This window comes from Tachypleus tridentatus, chromosome 7 (assembly GCF_004210375.1).
Source record: "Tachypleus tridentatus isolate NWPU-2018 chromosome 7, ASM421037v1, whole genome shotgun sequence".
Lineage (NCBI taxonomy): Eukaryota > Metazoa > Arthropoda > Merostomata > Xiphosura > Limulidae > Tachypleus > Tachypleus tridentatus.
In genome coordinates, this window is record NC_134831.1 from 177,600,103 (window position 1) to 177,619,577 (window position 19,475).

The window sequence follows — 19,475 nt, forward strand, 5'->3', positions numbered from 1 at the left end:
CATAAGTCGTGAGTTCTTTGGGGAAAGAACCACAATATTTTTTAAGCTATTCACGGTGCATGAATATTAGTTAGTATTGGTAGTTATGTCTATAAGGTTTCCATTTCATGTCCAACCCAACTATACCAAAAGGAATTCCCTCCGTGATGCAAACTTTGAGAGTAGAAGATAACGATACATCGACTGGTCAACCATAGATCATGAGAACAAACCTCAATTCACGTTTATTACTTAATTTTTTTTTTACAATTACAATGATCTGTTTGTATTTCATGAACTTTACGATAAAATGAAAATTCCCCAAGACTTGTCTAAGCTTTTAATACAATTGAAAATCAAGGGTCTTAGACGGTATTTTAGGAATTCCGGAACTTGATGACATCAGAGATGTCACAGAAGATGGCAGAATTACAGATACTCTTGTTAGATTTTCACCAAAAGAATCATGATTTATAAAATGCTTTTATAATATTTTACATGTTTGAGAAAATAAAATGTTATAATTATGCACATGAACTGTAAAGATGGTGTTTTTGACTAAATGTTCTATGTAACATGATGTAAGGTGTGTCGAATGTATTACAAATAAAGTTCAATACGTCTACTCTTGTTTGAGTAGAACTTTAGGCAGACTAGATATGGTAGTTTTGAGTATTTTAATAGACTGCAATTTACCGTTGAAAGAAAAAATACCAAAGCCTCAGTACAAAAGCCGAATGTCGTCTCCTTTTGGCCCAGGATGACCAGGTGGGTTAAGGCGTTCGACTCGTAATCTGAGGATCGCGGGTTTGAATCCCCGTTGCACCAAACGTGCTCGCCCTTTCAGCCGTAGGGGCGTTATAATGTGACGGTCAATCCCTACTATTCGTTGGTAAAAAAGTAGCCCAAGAGTCGGCGGTAGGTGATAATAACTAACTGCCTTTCCTCTAGTCTTATACTGCTAAATTAGGGACGGCTAGCGCAGATAGCCCTCGTGTAACTTTGCATGAAATTCACAAATAAACCTCTTTGTCTTCCAATAGGCAACTGTAATACATTAAAATTCTCAAACCTACCACAGTTATTCTTTATTTATTGCATTACAAGCAAACAAATCACCGAGAATTACAGAAATGCATATATATATATATAAATATTTATATATATATATGTATGTATTTTTATGGTAAATAAAATGTGCGCTCTTAATATAATGATGTCTTTAGATGTAGTGTAAAAAAAATAAAACCCTCAACACAGTTTTGGTTTTATTACACTTGAGTTCAAGCTACGGTGCATTTTTTTAATATTCTGTGATAAGTAAACAAATAAGAGAAACGTTTAATATGTTACACTGTATTTAAATAGGGGGAGATATTAAGATAAAAAAGCGTAAAGTAATCTGGCGTCGTTGTTGAAAACAATCTTACAAGTTCCATCAATAATGCATGTGTCGTCAATACCGTAGAAGTACGCCCACGGCTCCTTCTAGTTATTTGTAATTTGAATTAGAGATTATCACAAGATGAGAACTTGAGCAATTAATAACGAAATCGCCTACTAGAGAGATACATGCGCATTAAATTACACTTCATCGCATTAACTGTCCATGAAGAAGGGCAAATCCTAGCAATAAATATAGACTTATGCAACGACCGTTTCAACGGTAGGTGAAACGACATAATATGGATAATTTTATTAAACAAAATTGGATATTTTTATCACGAGTTCTATCATATCCACAATTATCTAAGCCTACACAAAGATGCTGATCTGTATCCTTTATAGTAATTAACACATGAGGAGAGAATCAGTTACTTTCGTCACATGATTTGTCAAAGATGATTAAATCGACGACAATATGTTATTGTAAATAATTACACTTATTTTTGGATCCCTGCAATGTTCCCAGAAGAGGCCATCCTCGAGTTGCCTTCAACCAACAAAGGTTTTTGAATTTCAACCTACACAAATAGCTTTTTTCTTCGTTCCAAATTTTGAATTGGTGGCCTCGAAGAAGGGTAACCAGTTAATTAACAGCAAACGCCGTCATCTCTTAAGCTATTTTTGTCTGATCAAATAGTGATTTTTACTGTCACTCTTATAATGCACCAGAAGCTCTTATGTGCGAAACGTGTTTTTCTGTTAACGGGTCGGAAACCAGGAACCACCGGATTCATAGTCCGGACATGCTATCTACTAGGCCACGCCCGGCCACACTTACATTGGACCTAAGCCAGTCACTTGCTAAGAATATATTTGCCAATCAAGTTCACCACAGAGACCGACCAATGAGCTAACAGCGTGGTTTTACAACGTCACCAAAGTGTGTACTTTCCCGTGATGTGGGAAATTTAAACTATGAAAGCTATTGTTTTTATTTTTTATATGTAGATATGAATTCGTTGAAACTCTCAAAGATAGCTACGTACGTCAAGCTTACGTATACTAAAAACACCTACTCTCTCGTGTTATCTCTCAACCAATTAGAAGCGAATTTGTTTTCCATTCTATTAAGTACATCACATAAGAACGCAGCTCTTCCGGTCCAAGAATATTTAATAGGTTCTTAAAGCCGGCCAGGTCAGTATTTTGAAACACACGGTGAAATTTGAACACAAACCTGTTGATTAACAGTTTACCCTACATAGTCGTACTTGCTACAGACGTCCCTGGTAAGCGATAACTTTTATGAAGCAAAGGTGTATTAAAGGAAAGAAATTTACCTGGATGGATATTGTGTTGTTTACTGCTCGCTTTACAACAGTGCATCATCACTCCAGACATAAAGGACAGAAAAATCAGCACTGTGCTAAAAGTAGGTAGCGTTGGTGTTGCTATGCTCAAAGAAAACTTGCAAATTACTAGAAACTTTTTTGATGTAAAAATATTTTGTGAATTCTGGTAAAAACTTTTTTCTTTCTTTTGCAATAAGAAGGAAGATACAGACCCGCTCGTATTTTAAAGAAACTCGAGAAGAAGAATTTTAGAATAAAATAAGTTTTTAACTGTCATATGTACAGCGACATCTAGGGAAGTTCTCTCACTTTTTAAAAGTTTGTTTTAATTTCTTTTTTTTACTTTAGTCACAATACAATACGTAGCTTTAACAGTTTGAAATTATATCTTTCAGTTTAATCAATTACGTAATTGGAAACATGGTTGATTAAAATTGATTATACAGTCAGTTAGAGATTTGTCTGATTGAAGTTATATATTTCAGGTCTTGCGTCAGGGTTTACGGTACTTGTTTTAACCCTGTTGCCTGCAATTGCGATGAGCGCACCTACACCGACACAAGAACCGCACTGGATAAACCCGTGTGACCTTCCAGATCCATTCGAGGACTTTAATAATCCACCTCCAATACCTCCTCAAGAACTGCTGAAGCAAGTGATTCAGACTTCCAACATTGCGAAAAAGCACGCGCGCGATGTGAAAGATGAATTTGTAAGTATATGCACCTACCTTTGTATACTTTTAAAGTGATAAGCTCACAACCCCCAACCCCTTCTCTCTTGTGTACTTTTACTGAGCTCTGACGTATATTTCTGTAGCTCTGTATCTGTACGAAAACCTTTGAGAAACGTTATCATAATTTGGAATTTGACAAATCACAAACTACTTTTTATATGTGATATCACAACTAAACCACAAACCAGAGCAGTGAAAACACTGTAGTTTAAATCCTGTACGAGCGAGTAAGCATGCTTATACGTCACAATGCCTAAAATGACTAGATTTATTGAGAGTAGCATTAAATATGGCGAATATTTGGTCAACCTACCTTAACTCCCGCCACCGGTCACTACAGGAGAGAACCTTTTACCAGGTCAAAACGAAGAGTCGTAACAATGACCTAAATAATATAAACACAAGTCAAAAATAACGTCATTTAACAAGAATACTAGTTTGTCAGTCGAACGAGCGAAGCACGTGCACGTTCTTCGTTGTAGTACGATGGCCTCTGTGACGTCAGAAGATTGTTATTCCAGTTATCTGGAGGGGATGGGCTGTGCTGACGCTGTATTATCCATTCAGTACATGCGAGAAAGACGTAGGATAAAATAAGCAAGCTTCCAGTGTTGGCAACGTAAGATTGCGCGAGAAATAGGATTTAGGGTATTATATAACGTACGTTATAGCATGACTAAGGCGCATTACTGCTGTGTCATTGTCAAGGTAGCCATCAACAACCGGATACTTAAAACACGCTGAAACGTTAGTTACAGACGATCATAACACGTTTATCTCTGCTGAAAAAATATATAATTTCAATCTGTGGAAACCTCTGCATTTTCGTAACAAAACAACTGATTCGATTCAATTGCTTCTTTTAAATGTATTTTTCTTTCCAAAGTCATCTTTCCCTTCTCTCTTTATATTTAATATTAATTTTCGCTCGGCTTAAAACGCGAAAAGTCCTCTACTGGTGCTTTCGTTAGTTAAGTCCTCAGCGTGAAAATTCACGTAATCTGATTTTTTTTGTAGCTGTTTTTAAGAAACGTTCATTCATCCGTTTTCTACTCAGCTTTCCGTCACGTAGCGAACACTACAATATTAAACAAAAATATTCTGAACTTTTTACCAGAAAATGCTTTTAAAATTGAATGATTACTCAAGTTTTAATTCAGTCCCGACTACAGTATTAAAGTATGCATAAGCTGACTGTATAATATTATTTCAAGGTAGTTCTAAGAATTTAAAGTGAAAAAATTTCAATGGGATAACTGTTATTAGAGGTACAGGGTAGTTAGTACTCCCGGATCTATCGTGTATTTTAAACATCAGAATGTAAAAATAAGTCTGTTCTGGGAGCATTTTCTATAATTATTTAACAATAATTCAGATAACGCAAACTAAACGTAAGTGCCCCTCCCCTTACCCTACCTAAGTGGCGCTACCGTGCGCCTCCTGTTTTTTTTAACCTTGAATTTATTTTTTTATTTTTCTTGTAATTTTTGTTCCATGTTATCAGTTGTATTGCTATAGTGTTAGAATTACTCTGTTGCGAAACCCCGAGCTACGTTAGTGAAGAAACAGTGGGGGGGGGGGCTCTATTCCTCAAACTGTTAGTTCCCTTTTTCTCGTGCTATTTATATATTTTTCACAAAATACCAAAATACTCAAATACTGTATTCTTTCGGAATGAATATTTTTGCTAACCTGTTTGTTTATTCAAATATAACTAACGCTGTATTATATGGAAGTCGATGATATATTGTTTTCTACAATAATACCTATCAGCTGTAAAACGGCCCCCCCTACTTTCGTAAAAGTACACGGATGTTCCATTGATTAGCTTTGCACTTAACAATAAACAAATAGGCTCTAAAACACGTAAAACATTTCTGTCTATCTATTGAAGATAATGTTCATGTTTGAAACCTGTATGGCATTACACTATCTCCGTTGGTCGGGCATGGTTAGAGGGCGCTCAACTCGTAGTCCGAGGGTTGCTGGTTCGAATCCACCTCACACAAAACATGCTCGGCCTTTCAGCCGTGGTGGCGTTATAATGTGACGATCAATCCCACTATTTGTTGGTAAAATAGTAGCTCAATAGTTGGCAGTGGGTGGTGATGACTAGCTGCCTTCCCTCTTAGTCTTACGCTGCTAAATTAGGGACGGCTAGCGCAGATAGCTCTCGTGTAGCTTTGCGCGAAATTCAAAACAAATAAGCAAAACTATCTCCGATGGTTTTTGTGCCTTTTTAGCAGTCTGTCTGAAACACACGCAATCAAACAATAATGAAAACTTTCAATTTAACTCGTAATGAAGAGCATGTGTATTTGCTTTTCGTTATCCACGCTCTCAGAAAGCAGCCAACGATGTGGAGAGCTAACATTCCCACCGTCTTTGACCGCACACTTTCCTTCGTATGGATCATATACACCTACTCGTGCCTGTACGCGGTTTACCGAAGACATTTACTCGGAATTCATTTATTGGCATAGTTTTGTCACGTGGGCTATAAACTTGTTAGAAAACCCTAAGTGGTACGTTATGTGGCGGCATTTCCGTACTGACTAGTCAGACTAGCGCCTTTTTGTCGAACCACGACTAGGTCACGTTTTCTAATTTTTTTTTTTATTGTGCATGACATCAATGTCTGAATGTTATTTATTGTGGCTAAACTAAATATATATTTAATGTACTAAACTCACGTGTCCTTTGATGGTCCAGTAGTGTTTTCCACGGCTAATAATACTCAAACTGAAAATTCGATCCTTTTGGAAGATACAGCATACACAGGCAATTGTACAGTTTGGAGATTAAAAAAAACAAAAAACAACGAGATTTATTATCGTTTCCAATTAATATAATACAGTTTTTTGTTTTAAATATTTGTTTTTAGGCGAAGCACATAAAACGTAGATTATCTCAATTTTAAAAATATTTTTATCAACTCTATCAATGGCAGTTATAAATCACTCAATATGTATACCTATATATATATAAAATATTTTTGACACAGCTGTCCATCAAAATTTGTTTGAAACGACGTCATTTCATACTCTTTAATCCTTGCAAATCACCTATTTATTTATTATTGGTTGATAACGTTCTTCGGTGGAACAGCGGTAAGTTTAGGGAATTACATCCGAAGTTCGATTCCCCGTGGTGGGCACGCTAGTTAGCCCAATGTGGTTTAGCTCTTATAAGTCCAGGGAACCCGGACCGGAGGTTAGGGCGCTCGACTCGTAATTTAAGAGTCGCGGGTTCGAATTCCCGTTACACCAAACATGTTTCAGCCATGAGGACGTTATTATGTGACGGTCAATCCCACTATTCGTTGGTAAAATAGTAGCCCAATAGTTGGCGGTGGGTGGTGAAGACTAGCTGCCTTCCCTCTAAACTAGGGACGGCTAGCACAGATAGCCCTCGTATTGTTTTTTTGTTACTCGAATAGCAGGATTGAGCGTCACAGTTGAAAATGCAAGGTGTGTTCAGATAAGATATTGCTTCTCGAACTTAGGACCTTTCGGTTAACTTCTAGGCTTAGCTATTGGACGAAGAAGTTGCAAGCAGTCCTTTATCTACATCAAACATAAACTGTTCAGAGTCCTTGTAAATAGCAAAATCCAACAAATTAATCTCATAGGATTATTTTATTTTTCACTTGCGAAAAAATTATATGAACTTTATACGTAAAACATTTTGAATAAACAGTTAGAACAACAACAGTAGTGAGATATATGTGTTTGTCTACATTTTCTAACTAAATTCTACATAGGTGTATGTTATTTCTCTCTTTCTCTAGATATGAACATATTTATATCATTTCTATTTATAAAATATAAAAATGTTTAGGCAGGTTATTTACTACAAGGGTAAAACGTTTGAACAATGTTGATCGTGGTACAATCACGCAATGTCTTTGATATAACTATTTAACCCGGTCACCAGGTGGTGAAGTTCAAAAATCAAAACCTGGTAAACAGTACAATCAAAACGAAATGATAACGTAAAACCCTTAGCGCCTATTTTGGCTTATTGTTTTTTTATTTCATCACGTTAAGCGCTAGCTTTATTTGCTCTTGTGTGTTCGTGTATTTGTTTTAGATTTGAAAAACAAAATATCCAACCTAATGTTAAAATATTTACCAACTAGGTTGGAAATGAAGTCTTGTTCTTTACAATGATCGTTTTGATTTATCAAAATTATTTAGCCTAATTTTCGTTTATAGATCTGAAAAAATTAGGCCTACTGGTAATTTGTTATGGAATATCTTATGGTTGTGTTACTTTAGGTGAAATATTTTTATGAATAATTTTCTAAAGGCTAATAAGCAGAATTTTTCTATGAATGCTGTAATTATTTTACAATAGATAGAGATGTATTATCAATTAAATACAGGAAACACACACCGTTTTGCTTTTGAATAATACAGGAAACGTGCCATTTACGTTGCTAATCCAGCTAACTCTAACTTTGTGACAGCATATGCAACAACAATTTCCCTTGTCTTCCTTATTTATTCACACTAGCAATTTCGTTGAATAAAAAGGAAAAAATATACAAAAAAGTTCCTCCTAAGAAAAAAAAAAGATGTTTTCACGTGCGCGATTTTCTTTCAAGAAGAAAATATAATTTTATTTGTTTGGTTGTTGTCAAATGCTCCCAATGGCTCAGTGGTAACTCTGCTGGTTATGAAGTTGAAAATTAGGGTTCACTACCTGCTGTGAGAAAGCATAGATACACCATTGCGTAGTTTTTGTACTTAAACACAAATAGACAAAGAGATTGTTATATAACGAGTAATCTGTGCTTTACATACCACACCAAACTCCAATCTTTACTGTTGTAAGCCTTATTATTTAGGCAGAATGAACTATATTCCGAAATTATAGCATATCAGCGAGCAACAGTACTTTGTTATTCATGAAGTTAGGCATAGATTATTGTATGAAAACAAGGGACAAAAAAGTGGTTAATCTAATAAATATTTATTGTTATATTAACTCGTGCATCTATGGGCATTTATAATGTTATTATTGCTTTTTGCTTGACAGAGAGCGTAAAAATGCTAAACTTTTGTTATTTTATAAATAAAAGTTTGATTGCTAACGCCCCTATAATGAAATCGCCACCAGGGCGGTTAACTATTTTAGTTTAATGCACTGCCGCCAGAATAGTTAATTGAGTGTTCCAGTTTCATGTACTGCTACAAGAATGAATAACTTACTGTGGGAAACCGTTTTAGATAGATGCATATTACGAGGCTGATTAATTGACTGTTTTAGTTAGATTCTCTGCTACCAGGGTGATTATTTAATTTGATTTCTTTGAAGTCAAGCACAAAGCTATCCAATGGCCTGTCTGTGCTCTGCCCATCACAGGCGTCGAATTCCAAGTTCTAGCGTTGTAAGTCTGCAGGCATACATACCACTGTGCCCGGGATGATTAACTGACTATTTTAGTTTAATGCACTGCCACCAGGGAGGTTTAACTGATTGTTTTAGCTATGTGTTTATGTTAGATCAATTAAATCAGATTTCCAGGTTTTTATTATACCTAAAACAACAAACATATAGATGAAAATAAAACAGTGAACGAACTAAAACGTGCATGAGATATAGGGAAGTTAAGTTGTATTGTAAAAATAAAACAATAGTAATATTTTACATCTTTGCGCACCTGTGATCGAGATTAACAAATCCGTGAGTTCTAAATCACAAAGTTCATCACTTTAAATACTATGTCTGTCTGTCTGTAAAGATCCTTAGATGATAAAAACAAAATCCAAATCTTCTTCAGGATTCGAACAAACCCTGATTTATACACAGGTGTAAGCTTTAGTTGTTACTTGGTAGTCGGGCTCGGCATGGCCAAGTGGTTAAGGCACTCGACTCGTAATCTGCGAGTCGCGGGCTCGAATTCTCGTCACACCAAATATGATCGTTCTATGTGCCATGAGAGCGTTATAATGTTACGTTGGTAAAAAGTAGCCTAAGAGTTGGCATACACTGCTAAATTAGGGACATTTAAGCGCAGATAGCCCTCCAGTAGCTTTTTGTGAAATCCAAAAGAAACCATATTGTCCCCCAAGGGGATGAGCAGTAAGCCTACAGACTTAAAACATTAAAATCTGGGGTTAGATTCTGTGCGATAGAAAGTGAACGAATAGCTCATTATGTAGCTTCGCGCTTAACAAAGTCCGAAAACAATAATAACAAAAGTCAAGCCTAGCCTGCCACCTGTTGTTTAAAACATTAGTTAAGAAAAACACAAAACCTAACACGAACTTCTTTTTAACTTTTTCCAGGTCCGCGAAAAGTTTCAGGATGCAACTTTCGACGTAGACTACATGAGACAAGAATGGTTACCCGAAGTTCCTCGCGCTACTTTTGAACATTTCAAGTCCATGAACGTAAGTCAGCACGTTTAATAAACTCTCTGAAAACTCGAATTTGCTCATTATTTCCAACACATTAAAGTACCGTTTCTTACAAAAGAGGCCCGGCATGGCCAAGCGCGTTAAGGCGTGCGACTCGTAATCTGAGGGTCGCGAGTTCGCATCCCCATCGCGCCAAACATGCTCGCCCTTTCAGCCGTGGGGACGTTATAATGTGACGGTCAATCCCACTATTCGTTGGTAAAAGAGTAGCCCAAGAGTTGGCGGTGGGTGGTGATGACCAGCTGCCTTCCCTCTAGTCTTACACTGCTAAATTAGGGACGGCTAGCACAGATAGCCCTCGAGTAGCTTTGTGCGAAATTAAAAAAACAAACAAACTTACAAAAGAAAAATGAAAATACTGTAAATTCACTGATAATACATAAACGTTGTTTGTTTTGCTTTTTTTACACGAGATATTTCAGTATATTGTTATCGGTAAGATCAAAGGATTATATTATCGTCCGTTGTTTAACTTTGTGCTTGACACAAAAACATACACAGAAAAAGAAAGAAACCATTTTATTTTACCATGAAATTTAACTTCAATGCATAAGTTGCTTTTGAATAATGGCCAGGTGGTTAGGGGGCGCTAGACTCGTAGTCTGAGGGTCACAGGTTCGAATACCCGTCGCACCAAATATGCTCGGCCCCCCTCAGCCGTGGGGGCGTAATAATGTGATGATAAATCCCACTATTCGTTGGTAAAAGAGTAGCCTAAGAGTTGGCGGTGGGTGATGATGACTAGCTGCCTTTCTTTCAGTCTTACACTGCTAAATTAGGGGCGGTTAGCACAGATATCCCTCGCGTAGCTCGTGGACCATCAAAAATATTAGTTAAAATATAAACATGAATAATTATTGATTAATTAGTTAACCTGTGTGTAAGCTTTAAAATATCGATACATTTTTGAGTGTAAAACTAATTTGTTAAGCCTAATTAAAATATCATTAATTAACAGACTAATGTCGGGCAAACTCTTTTTTTCTCTTTTTTAATTATAAGTAAAATCAGTTCAAAAATATAATTCGTTTAATGAAGGCATAGGCTTAACCAACAAATAAAACTAGACAGTCAGTTACTTGTTAACTTAACTCTCGTAGCTACAGCGCAGATAGCCCTCGTGTAGCTTAGTGCGAAATTAAAAACAAACAAACAAACCTCTGCGGCAAAAACTCGAAATGTATGTCCAGCTCTGAACAGACTTGGATACTCACTAACTAGCAAACTAACTCATTCACAACGACTGGTTTTAAGAACATTTGAGAAGTCTTCTCAAATCTAGACGGCCAAACGTCCTCAATGAAACGTGTACATTGCAATACCAGAAGCCTGTTCATAACGTTATAATATTTTCTCAAGTATACCCTTTCTCCTTGGAGAAATATTGACACTTACTTTTGTCGGGAGAAATTTTCTTTGAAGAAGTAACACAGTGGCGTAACTATCACCAGTTCTTGTATGCTCGAGGGGCCACATCGTTTTAACAATTTTTATAGATATTATATATCTATTTAATGCATAAACATAAGATATAAAGAAATATAAAAGTAATGTCTTCCCTTTTTTTTTTTTTGTTCAGATTTGAAAATAAATATATCGCTAGTTATATCGACTTCCTCCCCAGACTCCCACCCGGGCTTAGGCTGCATCTATGCACACACATTTGTTGCTTGCTATGCCACAGGTGTAGGTATTCTCTTTTACCCTATATAGTTTTCTGTAAATAAGCGGAGCCACTTCCTGCACTGTTTAAAGTGAACTGTTAAATAAAAAAATAGTAAAACTCTGTACTTGTTTGCGAAAAGTACTTCATCTGAAATTCCAAAGAACCGGCACCGAATTCCTGTAAGTATTGGCAGAATGTGTGTATAACTAAACAACTCAACAAGGAATGATTTAAGTATATCACTTTCCTTCGTGATATTGGATTATTGATAATAAATATATTTCGATCACGGTAAACTGTTAGGCCTTAAGTATACAAATTACTTAGCTAAAGATATTGGATTATTTCAAATATTTTTGTAAGGTTGCACAAGACATAAGTTCCCATAATTCTGAACTGATAGGCTAAGAAAGGGAACTGGTCAACATCATTTACAACCAACTCTTGAGCCATTCTAGTCTGACCAAATCGTGAGACTTAACAGTTGCAGTTATATTGACCCAAAGGTGCGTAGCACGATTTTATGGCAAGAAGTCACGAGCCATAAACACTCGAATTCTCAGTTCAGGCACACTAATCAGACCTAGTATGAGTCTGATGTTTGTAATATGTTACTCTAATATTTTATAAAAATATTAGTCGGTCGAATGGATAAACTGCAATAAGCTATGAGGAAAATTTAAAATAGGCTTAGTTGTTTTGTTCGGTCTCCACAGTAGATACATCATAAAAACTCCTCCAAAAAAACAAACGTTTTCGGTTCTCTCTTTTTTTCTTCAGATTTTGAGAAAAAAACCCAAAAAATTATGCCTTATTGTTACTACTTTTTTTTGTGCAGGTTAGCGAAGCATATAAAAAGTCATACGAGTATATGCAGTTCTACGCAGTCGGGATTGAGGAGATGAAATTTGACCAAATCCTTTATCCAGAAAGTGAAGGCAACTTCAAGGATGAATTCCAGAATCTTCAGAACCACGCTCGACCCGTCCTTTGCAGACTTCATTTAGGAATCATTGTTATGAAGATAAAACAGAACCCGGATGTCATGAGGAAGGTAATGGAGGAGGAATACAGGGACATCGAACAAGAAAGCAAAAGAAATTTAAGGGATTTTTTAATATTAAGAGATTATGTAGAAACTATTACATATATATGGGAACTGTTTACATACTTACTCGAGAATCGACCTACATAAGGAATTTCTAGTTGTTACTCAAAACAATATTTATTACAAACTGTAAATATATTCAGTTCAATCGCTATATATGCATATATAAAAAAAAACTCCACAATCATGGCGTGAAAGGACGCCATCTAGATAAACATGAAATTCCGCGAGAAAAATAAATCCTAAAATCTAAGTTATTTATTTATAAATATTCATTCATTACTAAATGCGACGTCAGGTGACGATAATCAAACATTCATATAATACGGCTGGTATTTCAACTATTGCATTGTAATTGATACTTCTTGAGCCAAGGGTTAAATCTCTAGTTAGTGCTGTTAGGGCATGTTTGAAGCATCCAGAATGCTACATTCCTTCTGTCTCGCAAAGAAGGCTTGTTTCGGACCTATCTGTGATATCCATGCCTCTAGAGAGGTATCTATTACTTTTCGCACTTAAAATGGTGCCTTTACAAGCTGAACGAAGGGATTAACCCTAACATTACATGGTTACCATAATACTAACGAATTTTATATCACACGTCCTGTTTGCCCACCACCTGGATGTTATTTATTCGACTTGTCAGAATTTTTTTTTTACATCAACGAGTTATTTATGTCATTTGGTTACAATGTTTTTTATTAACTTATTTCGTTATTTATTTCTACATTAATGGAATGCTTCAGTATTATTTATGCTGTTTATTTACATATAAATTTTGTTTAGTCATTGTAATTTTAATTGGTATTTTCTATAAAGCAAATGGTTTGTATGTTTACCGACTAAAGGTTAAATCGAACTTAATTTTTGCGGAACACACAGTTGAATAGAAGTAATTGGTTCGAAAATATTGATAAGATGGACTATTCGCAACGACAAAAACAAACCAGTTAGTGATTATGTGTCGGAATAGTTATATGATAAATATGTTTATTTAGGCAGTTATTTTCAGGGTTTACTGTTGATATTTATTTATTTTTCACGACTATTCGTTCCCGCTACGTTAAATATATATACTTAGTACGTTTATTTAAATTTTGTTTTTTAGGGTTAACTCTTGATACTATGTTTATTATTCTTTTTTACACCTACTCATAAAGTAGGCTTAAAGTAACCTTTGTGGAAGGTGGCGTTGGCTTCTCTATTTACTAAGTGTAAAAACGATTATGGAAAGTAACTGTCTTGTTTGTAAAAATTAAAATTATTTAAATTGAAGCGAACAGAAGGGAAGGTGTATTCTGAGGAACTCGAGCATGCAGTGAATAATGAACGTGCACTGCCCTCCCCTCCCCCAGTGACTGTAATTTAACCCATCTGTTGTATTACAAAATTTTATTTTCTGGAATTTTCGTTTTAATGGTTGGTGTTTATGTCCAATCACTTTAATTTATTGTATGTTTATTGTTTGAATACGCTGTCCTAAAGTGTGGTTGGAATCGAACTTTTGCGATTTTTTTTTAAAAAGAAAAACTGTGTTATTTAAAGAATGTACGGTAGAAATAGTTTAATCTAGTTGTGTTTATTGTATTACTCGTATTAGAAATTCCCGTGGTTGTTTTGTAAGTTATTTATAAATGTTTAATTTATTTTGCCTAAATCTAAATAATAATATTTAGCCAAATTTTATATTAATATATTTTAGCACCGCCAGAGGGATTTAGAAGACAGGTAATCATACAATTACCAAATAATAACTTTTAACGACACATTATTGTTTGCAAGATTTGCTGATATATTTTTCAATTTTTTTTCCCCAAAAGAAGGAAATTAATTGGATTAGATCTTACTTTGTTTCAATTCTTCCTTTAGAAGGTTCCAGAAGATTCTGCTTCTATCTTATTTGTTTTAATCAAGTCATATTTAGAGCTTTGGAAGTAGTAAGGAATATAAAATTTCAGCTGCTATTCAACATATTACTCTGAATATTCAAGTTACTAGTCACAATAAATACATATCGAACCCTAACAAAGACATTTTTTTATTTGCTAATTTATTAGAGTAAATACACATCTAACCCTAAATAAGACATTTGTTATTTATTCGGTCATTTAATAAATGGTAAAAATTATGTATTGAATAAAAAATATTAATCCAATTATTTAAAATAACTGCATGTAACAAACTTTAACTAAGAGGTCTTGTGTATAAGGCAGAGAACTATATTAAGTGCAGTATTGTAATCACAGTTGAAATAAGAAAACACTAAGGCAAGAAAACGTTAGTTACGCTAATCTGTGATTTTGTTTTGCGCATCAATAAATTTATTTCTTTACTAATATTATCAATTGGCGTCTGGGGTTAACAGGTTTCTCAGTAATATGATATTCCCAAACAAACTGACAGCGTCATGAACTATTTTCGAAACACGTGTTAACCACGTGCACTGAAATTTAACTTAATTTTTCAGCAAATCTTGCAAAACAGCATCAGTTTCTTGGTACGTTTGAATAAAACTGTGAACCTCCATAATGTTAGGGACGAGAAAGGCATTTAATAAAACTTAACAGGAAAATTACAGAAAGTAAAAAATTATTATGTTTTAAACTTACACCACTGGTCCCTAACTTTCTACTTGAGAAATTAGTTTCAAAGTTAAAAAAATGTGTTTGCATTAAACGTCGTCAATAAACTTACCAACTGGTCTATCAGGTTTTTGAAATACATTTTATATTTGAACGGATGTTGCCTTCTTGGTGCAAAGCTACACAATGGAATTTTTACAGCTTGTCCACCTAAATTTTTAGCACTGTAAGTAGTCTTTTGGAAGAAAGATTTGAAGCAATTGATTTGTTGTTCTTAAAGCGACTATTGAAGGTACATGGACAGGGAATGATCTATGGAAGGGTATGGTCCCAATGTCCTGTTTGGATATAATACACAGAGAGGGAGAGATCTGTGGAAGACAGTGGTCAACACTGTCTTATTTGGATACGGTACTTTCTCCCCCAACGTTTTAAGATGACAACTTTTGATAACTACAGTCAAGATCAAAATACCATCAGCCAATAAAATACATTCATTTTTTAATCGTATAGAAGATAAAAAACACATTTGTTAAATTCTAGGAAAATAATTGTGAAATAGCTCCTGTCCCAGTGGCACAGCGGTATGTCTGCGGACTCACACTGCTAGAAACTGGGTTTTGATACCCGTAGTGGAAGAGCAGATATAGCCCATGTTGTAGCTTTGTGTTTATTTCAAATAATAAATAAATTGTGAAATACATTTACTGTTTCATATTAAAATTGGAAATGGTTAATACTTTAACGCTCAGGTTGTATATTTTCACACACTTTTTTTCCCTTTTTTGGGGGGCTGTGAATATAACTCTTAACATAGTCAAACAAATACGATTTTTACCTGTGTTGTTTTCTTATTTTTTACTGTTGTTTGTAAGGCATAAACCATTTTAGCGACTATCAAGAGACGTAGAAACTGCTGTTTAAAGGTTCGTGGAGTTTGGACCCCGTAGCATAACAATGAAAATAAAAAACTTGAAGCAGAGGCTCAATAATCCCCCTTTTCTCTACTCTGACATGTTGACCTCTGTTACGTAACGTGTAGTTACATAATTTGAAGAAATGAGTAGAGTTTGAAGTATTATGTACTGTGATGCTGCTGGTCAGTAAGATATCACGTAAGCCTAATGTTATAACTAGAATAATGTGTGCATTTTTCTTATAACAACGCCAAGGGAAATCGAACTAAAAAAAATATAATGTTATAAATAATATAACTTAAGCTTAGTGTTATACCTAAGATAAGCCAGATAAGAAAACGAAAATAAAAACAAATATAATACTGGGATCTAAGAAATAAACTCTTACTGGCGAAATCTCGGGCCTATCCAAGGCTTAACGTTATGTGTTTCCACGAAACGTCTTCAATAAAAGTTTATACCCGATTATATTAATCTCATAATATCCCCCTATTTTAAAATAGAAATAACATTTTTTTATCGAAACAAATCTTAAAGCTTATTTTGTTATAATGACATTTGAATATTTATCACAGAAGAATACGAAGATGACATACTGCTAATGTGTCCAAGAAAAATAAAGTTGAAAAACGTATTTTTAGATTTAGTTGTTTTGAATACGTTTCAAAACACTCAGTTTACGTGGGTATAAAAGCAGCTAAAAGCGAATGCGCGTAAAAAAGTATTTTAAAAACCTCTTTGGTAAGTGTCATCTAGTTTGATCAGTGTTGAAAACGGGTTTGTGATAATTTAGACTTCAGGTTTTTCATTCATAGAGCCAGAATATTTCGAGATTAATACTTGTTTTACTGTGATATGGATGAAATTATTCATAATAAATCACATGATTGTGTCATTAATATTCGTGATTTGTTGTAGAAACTTTACGCTTTGTTCCTGTGTAGTCGTGTAAAAGGTTTTTTTTTTTGTGAAATAATGTCCGTTTTGTCAGTACTGTAAACATTATTTGTATATAATTTAATTTATAGAAGCTGTAATTTTTATAAAATTGAATAAAACCAGATTATTCAAAACAGAAAGAAAAGAAACGGGTGACCTCTTCTTTAAATCATATTTAAATATTAAATAAATGTTTACATAGCGCCATCTAGGAGAGTATTAGAAAAGTATGTATTTACAATACAAAGAAAATAAAATCATTCACTTAAATAAATATTGAAAAGTATGTATTAATAACGTTAGAAAATCTGATCAGACAAAACTGTTTAATGTGCAAGTACAAAAAAATCTGCAATCAGGCGGACAGTGTAAAAGGAAGTTGTCAGATTGAGAGAAGTGACATAGAGAAACACGTATCCACACGTTATATTACGTGATCGTTAAGAACACTCTTAACCTTTGATCAATTTTACTGGCTTTATGTCGTTACTGGACAATTTAAAAAAACAACTACGAGTCACTTGCTTTGTATAAATGTTAAGCAGCTGACAACAGATGGCGTTAACATCAATGAAGAGATTCGATTGATTTTGAAATGCTACGTATTCTTGGCAGCAAATTCTCAATTCATCTCAACACTGTTCCCAATTCTATAGAATAAAATTTCAAACACCCTCAGTTAAAGTAAATATTTTAAAACGTACACTGATGAATTCGTCGGTGTAGAATTCCATTAAGTGTCGGTTAATCCCCAATTTAGCAGGGAAGGTAATCTAGTCACCACTATCGACCGACGGTTAGTCCCTAATTTAGCAGTGTTAGACTAGAGGGAAGGTAAATTAGTCATCACCACCCAACGCCAACTCTTGAGCTACTATTTTACCAGTGAATAGTGGAATTGACTATCATATTATAACGCTCTCACGGCTGAAAAGGCAAGCATGTTTGGTTTGATGGGGTTCGAACCTATTACCTTCAGATTACCACTAACCACTTGCCCATGCTGGGAACCACACTGATACAGTTTAACGACTTCAAAATGTCGCCAACTTTGATAAAATACGGTAGTACACGGATTTCAATGACTGTGTTTATAACCTGGCAGCAGTTTACTTGTTGTTGTTTTTGGGCTATCTGTGCTCTGCCAACCACGGGTATCAAAACCCGGCTTCTAACGTTGTGAGTCTGCAGACTCACCGCTGTGCCACTGATGAGGGGCAAAGAGGGCGCTGTGAGGCAACCAACTAACGTGAAGGTTTTCATGGGAAGTATCATCTGATGACGGACATTTAGTGGTGCTAAAGATGTCAAAGTGAGGGTTGATAAACCATTGTAAGAGTAATAATACTAGCCTAAAACCAACAAAATGAGCTGTTGCTAAAGTAACAGGCAAAATCAAATTACTCAACTCTTTGTTATAAAACGGTATTACCAATGGTATATACACATAAATGGGGCAGCCGGGACCCACCTGGCCTAACTCAAAAAAGGTTCAGACATATAAGATTATTTTTCTTTTTTGCATTAAGGTCCATCCGATGAAACTCAGCTATAAACTGGTTTAAATACGGTTGTAAGTTACAATGGAATTTATGTGATTTAAGGGTTCGCCTGATGCAGTCCCGTGAAAACACCAACTGTGAACAAAACCTATGTGATAACTATTGATGTTCTCTCAGGTGTCTCTATACACACCGAAGTGCTCACTGTAGCGTTTCACAAAAATAATCGTAAACACATTGTTTTAAGAGTCATTCAGGCAGAGGTTTGACTGTTAAACATTTGCTTCTGCCAACCTGTTGAGAAGGACAGCGTTTTGGCTTCTTTACTGAATAGTTCTTCATTTCGATTTTTAAATATACATATATATTACTTGGACGACGGTCAGCTTCTATACTGAAGCCTTATCCAGATAGATTTCTCGAGCAGAATGATGTATAGACTTCTATTATTAGGCCTTCTCTGAATCGACTTCAAGAAGGCTTAAATATAGATACTGAAACGCTTTATCACCCCAGAGAGCAGTCCATTAAATGTTAAAACTCTAATCCAGTAGATGGTTTGTTCTAGAATTTAGTATATTTCGTTTACTGACAAAATATTTTGTCCACAGAGCTACATAATGTTAGAAGGTTAATTTGTACACTAAGACAGGTTGATATCATTAAAGTGCTGACAGGTTTTATTTGGAAGTCCGAGCAGAGTTACACGAGAAACATCTCTGCAAATTTAGCACTGACAGATTAGAGGGTAGGTAGCTATTAACCACCACCAACTATTTTACGAACGAATAGTGAGTGGGATTGACCGTAACATGATAATCCCCCCACGGATGAAAAGGGCTACTATGTTTGATGGGACGAAGATTCAAACCCGCGGTCT

General features: G+C 35.1%; 1 protein-coding gene across 1 annotated transcript; it reads left to right on the forward strand.

The window, feature by feature from the left end:
* Positions 1-2,504: 2,504 nt before the first annotated feature.
* LOC143257358 (uncharacterized) lies at positions 2,505-17,232 on the forward strand. Its single transcript, XM_076515911.1, has 4 exons — positions 2,505-2,797; positions 3,203-3,429; positions 9,750-9,854; positions 12,386-17,232. The coding sequence occupies exons 1-4, from the start codon at positions 2,671-2,673 to the stop codon at positions 12,740-12,742; spliced, it is 816 nt and encodes a 271-aa protein (XP_076372026.1). The 5' UTR covers positions 2,505-2,670; the 3' UTR covers positions 12,743-17,232.
* Positions 17,233-19,475: the final 2,243 nt, after the last annotated feature.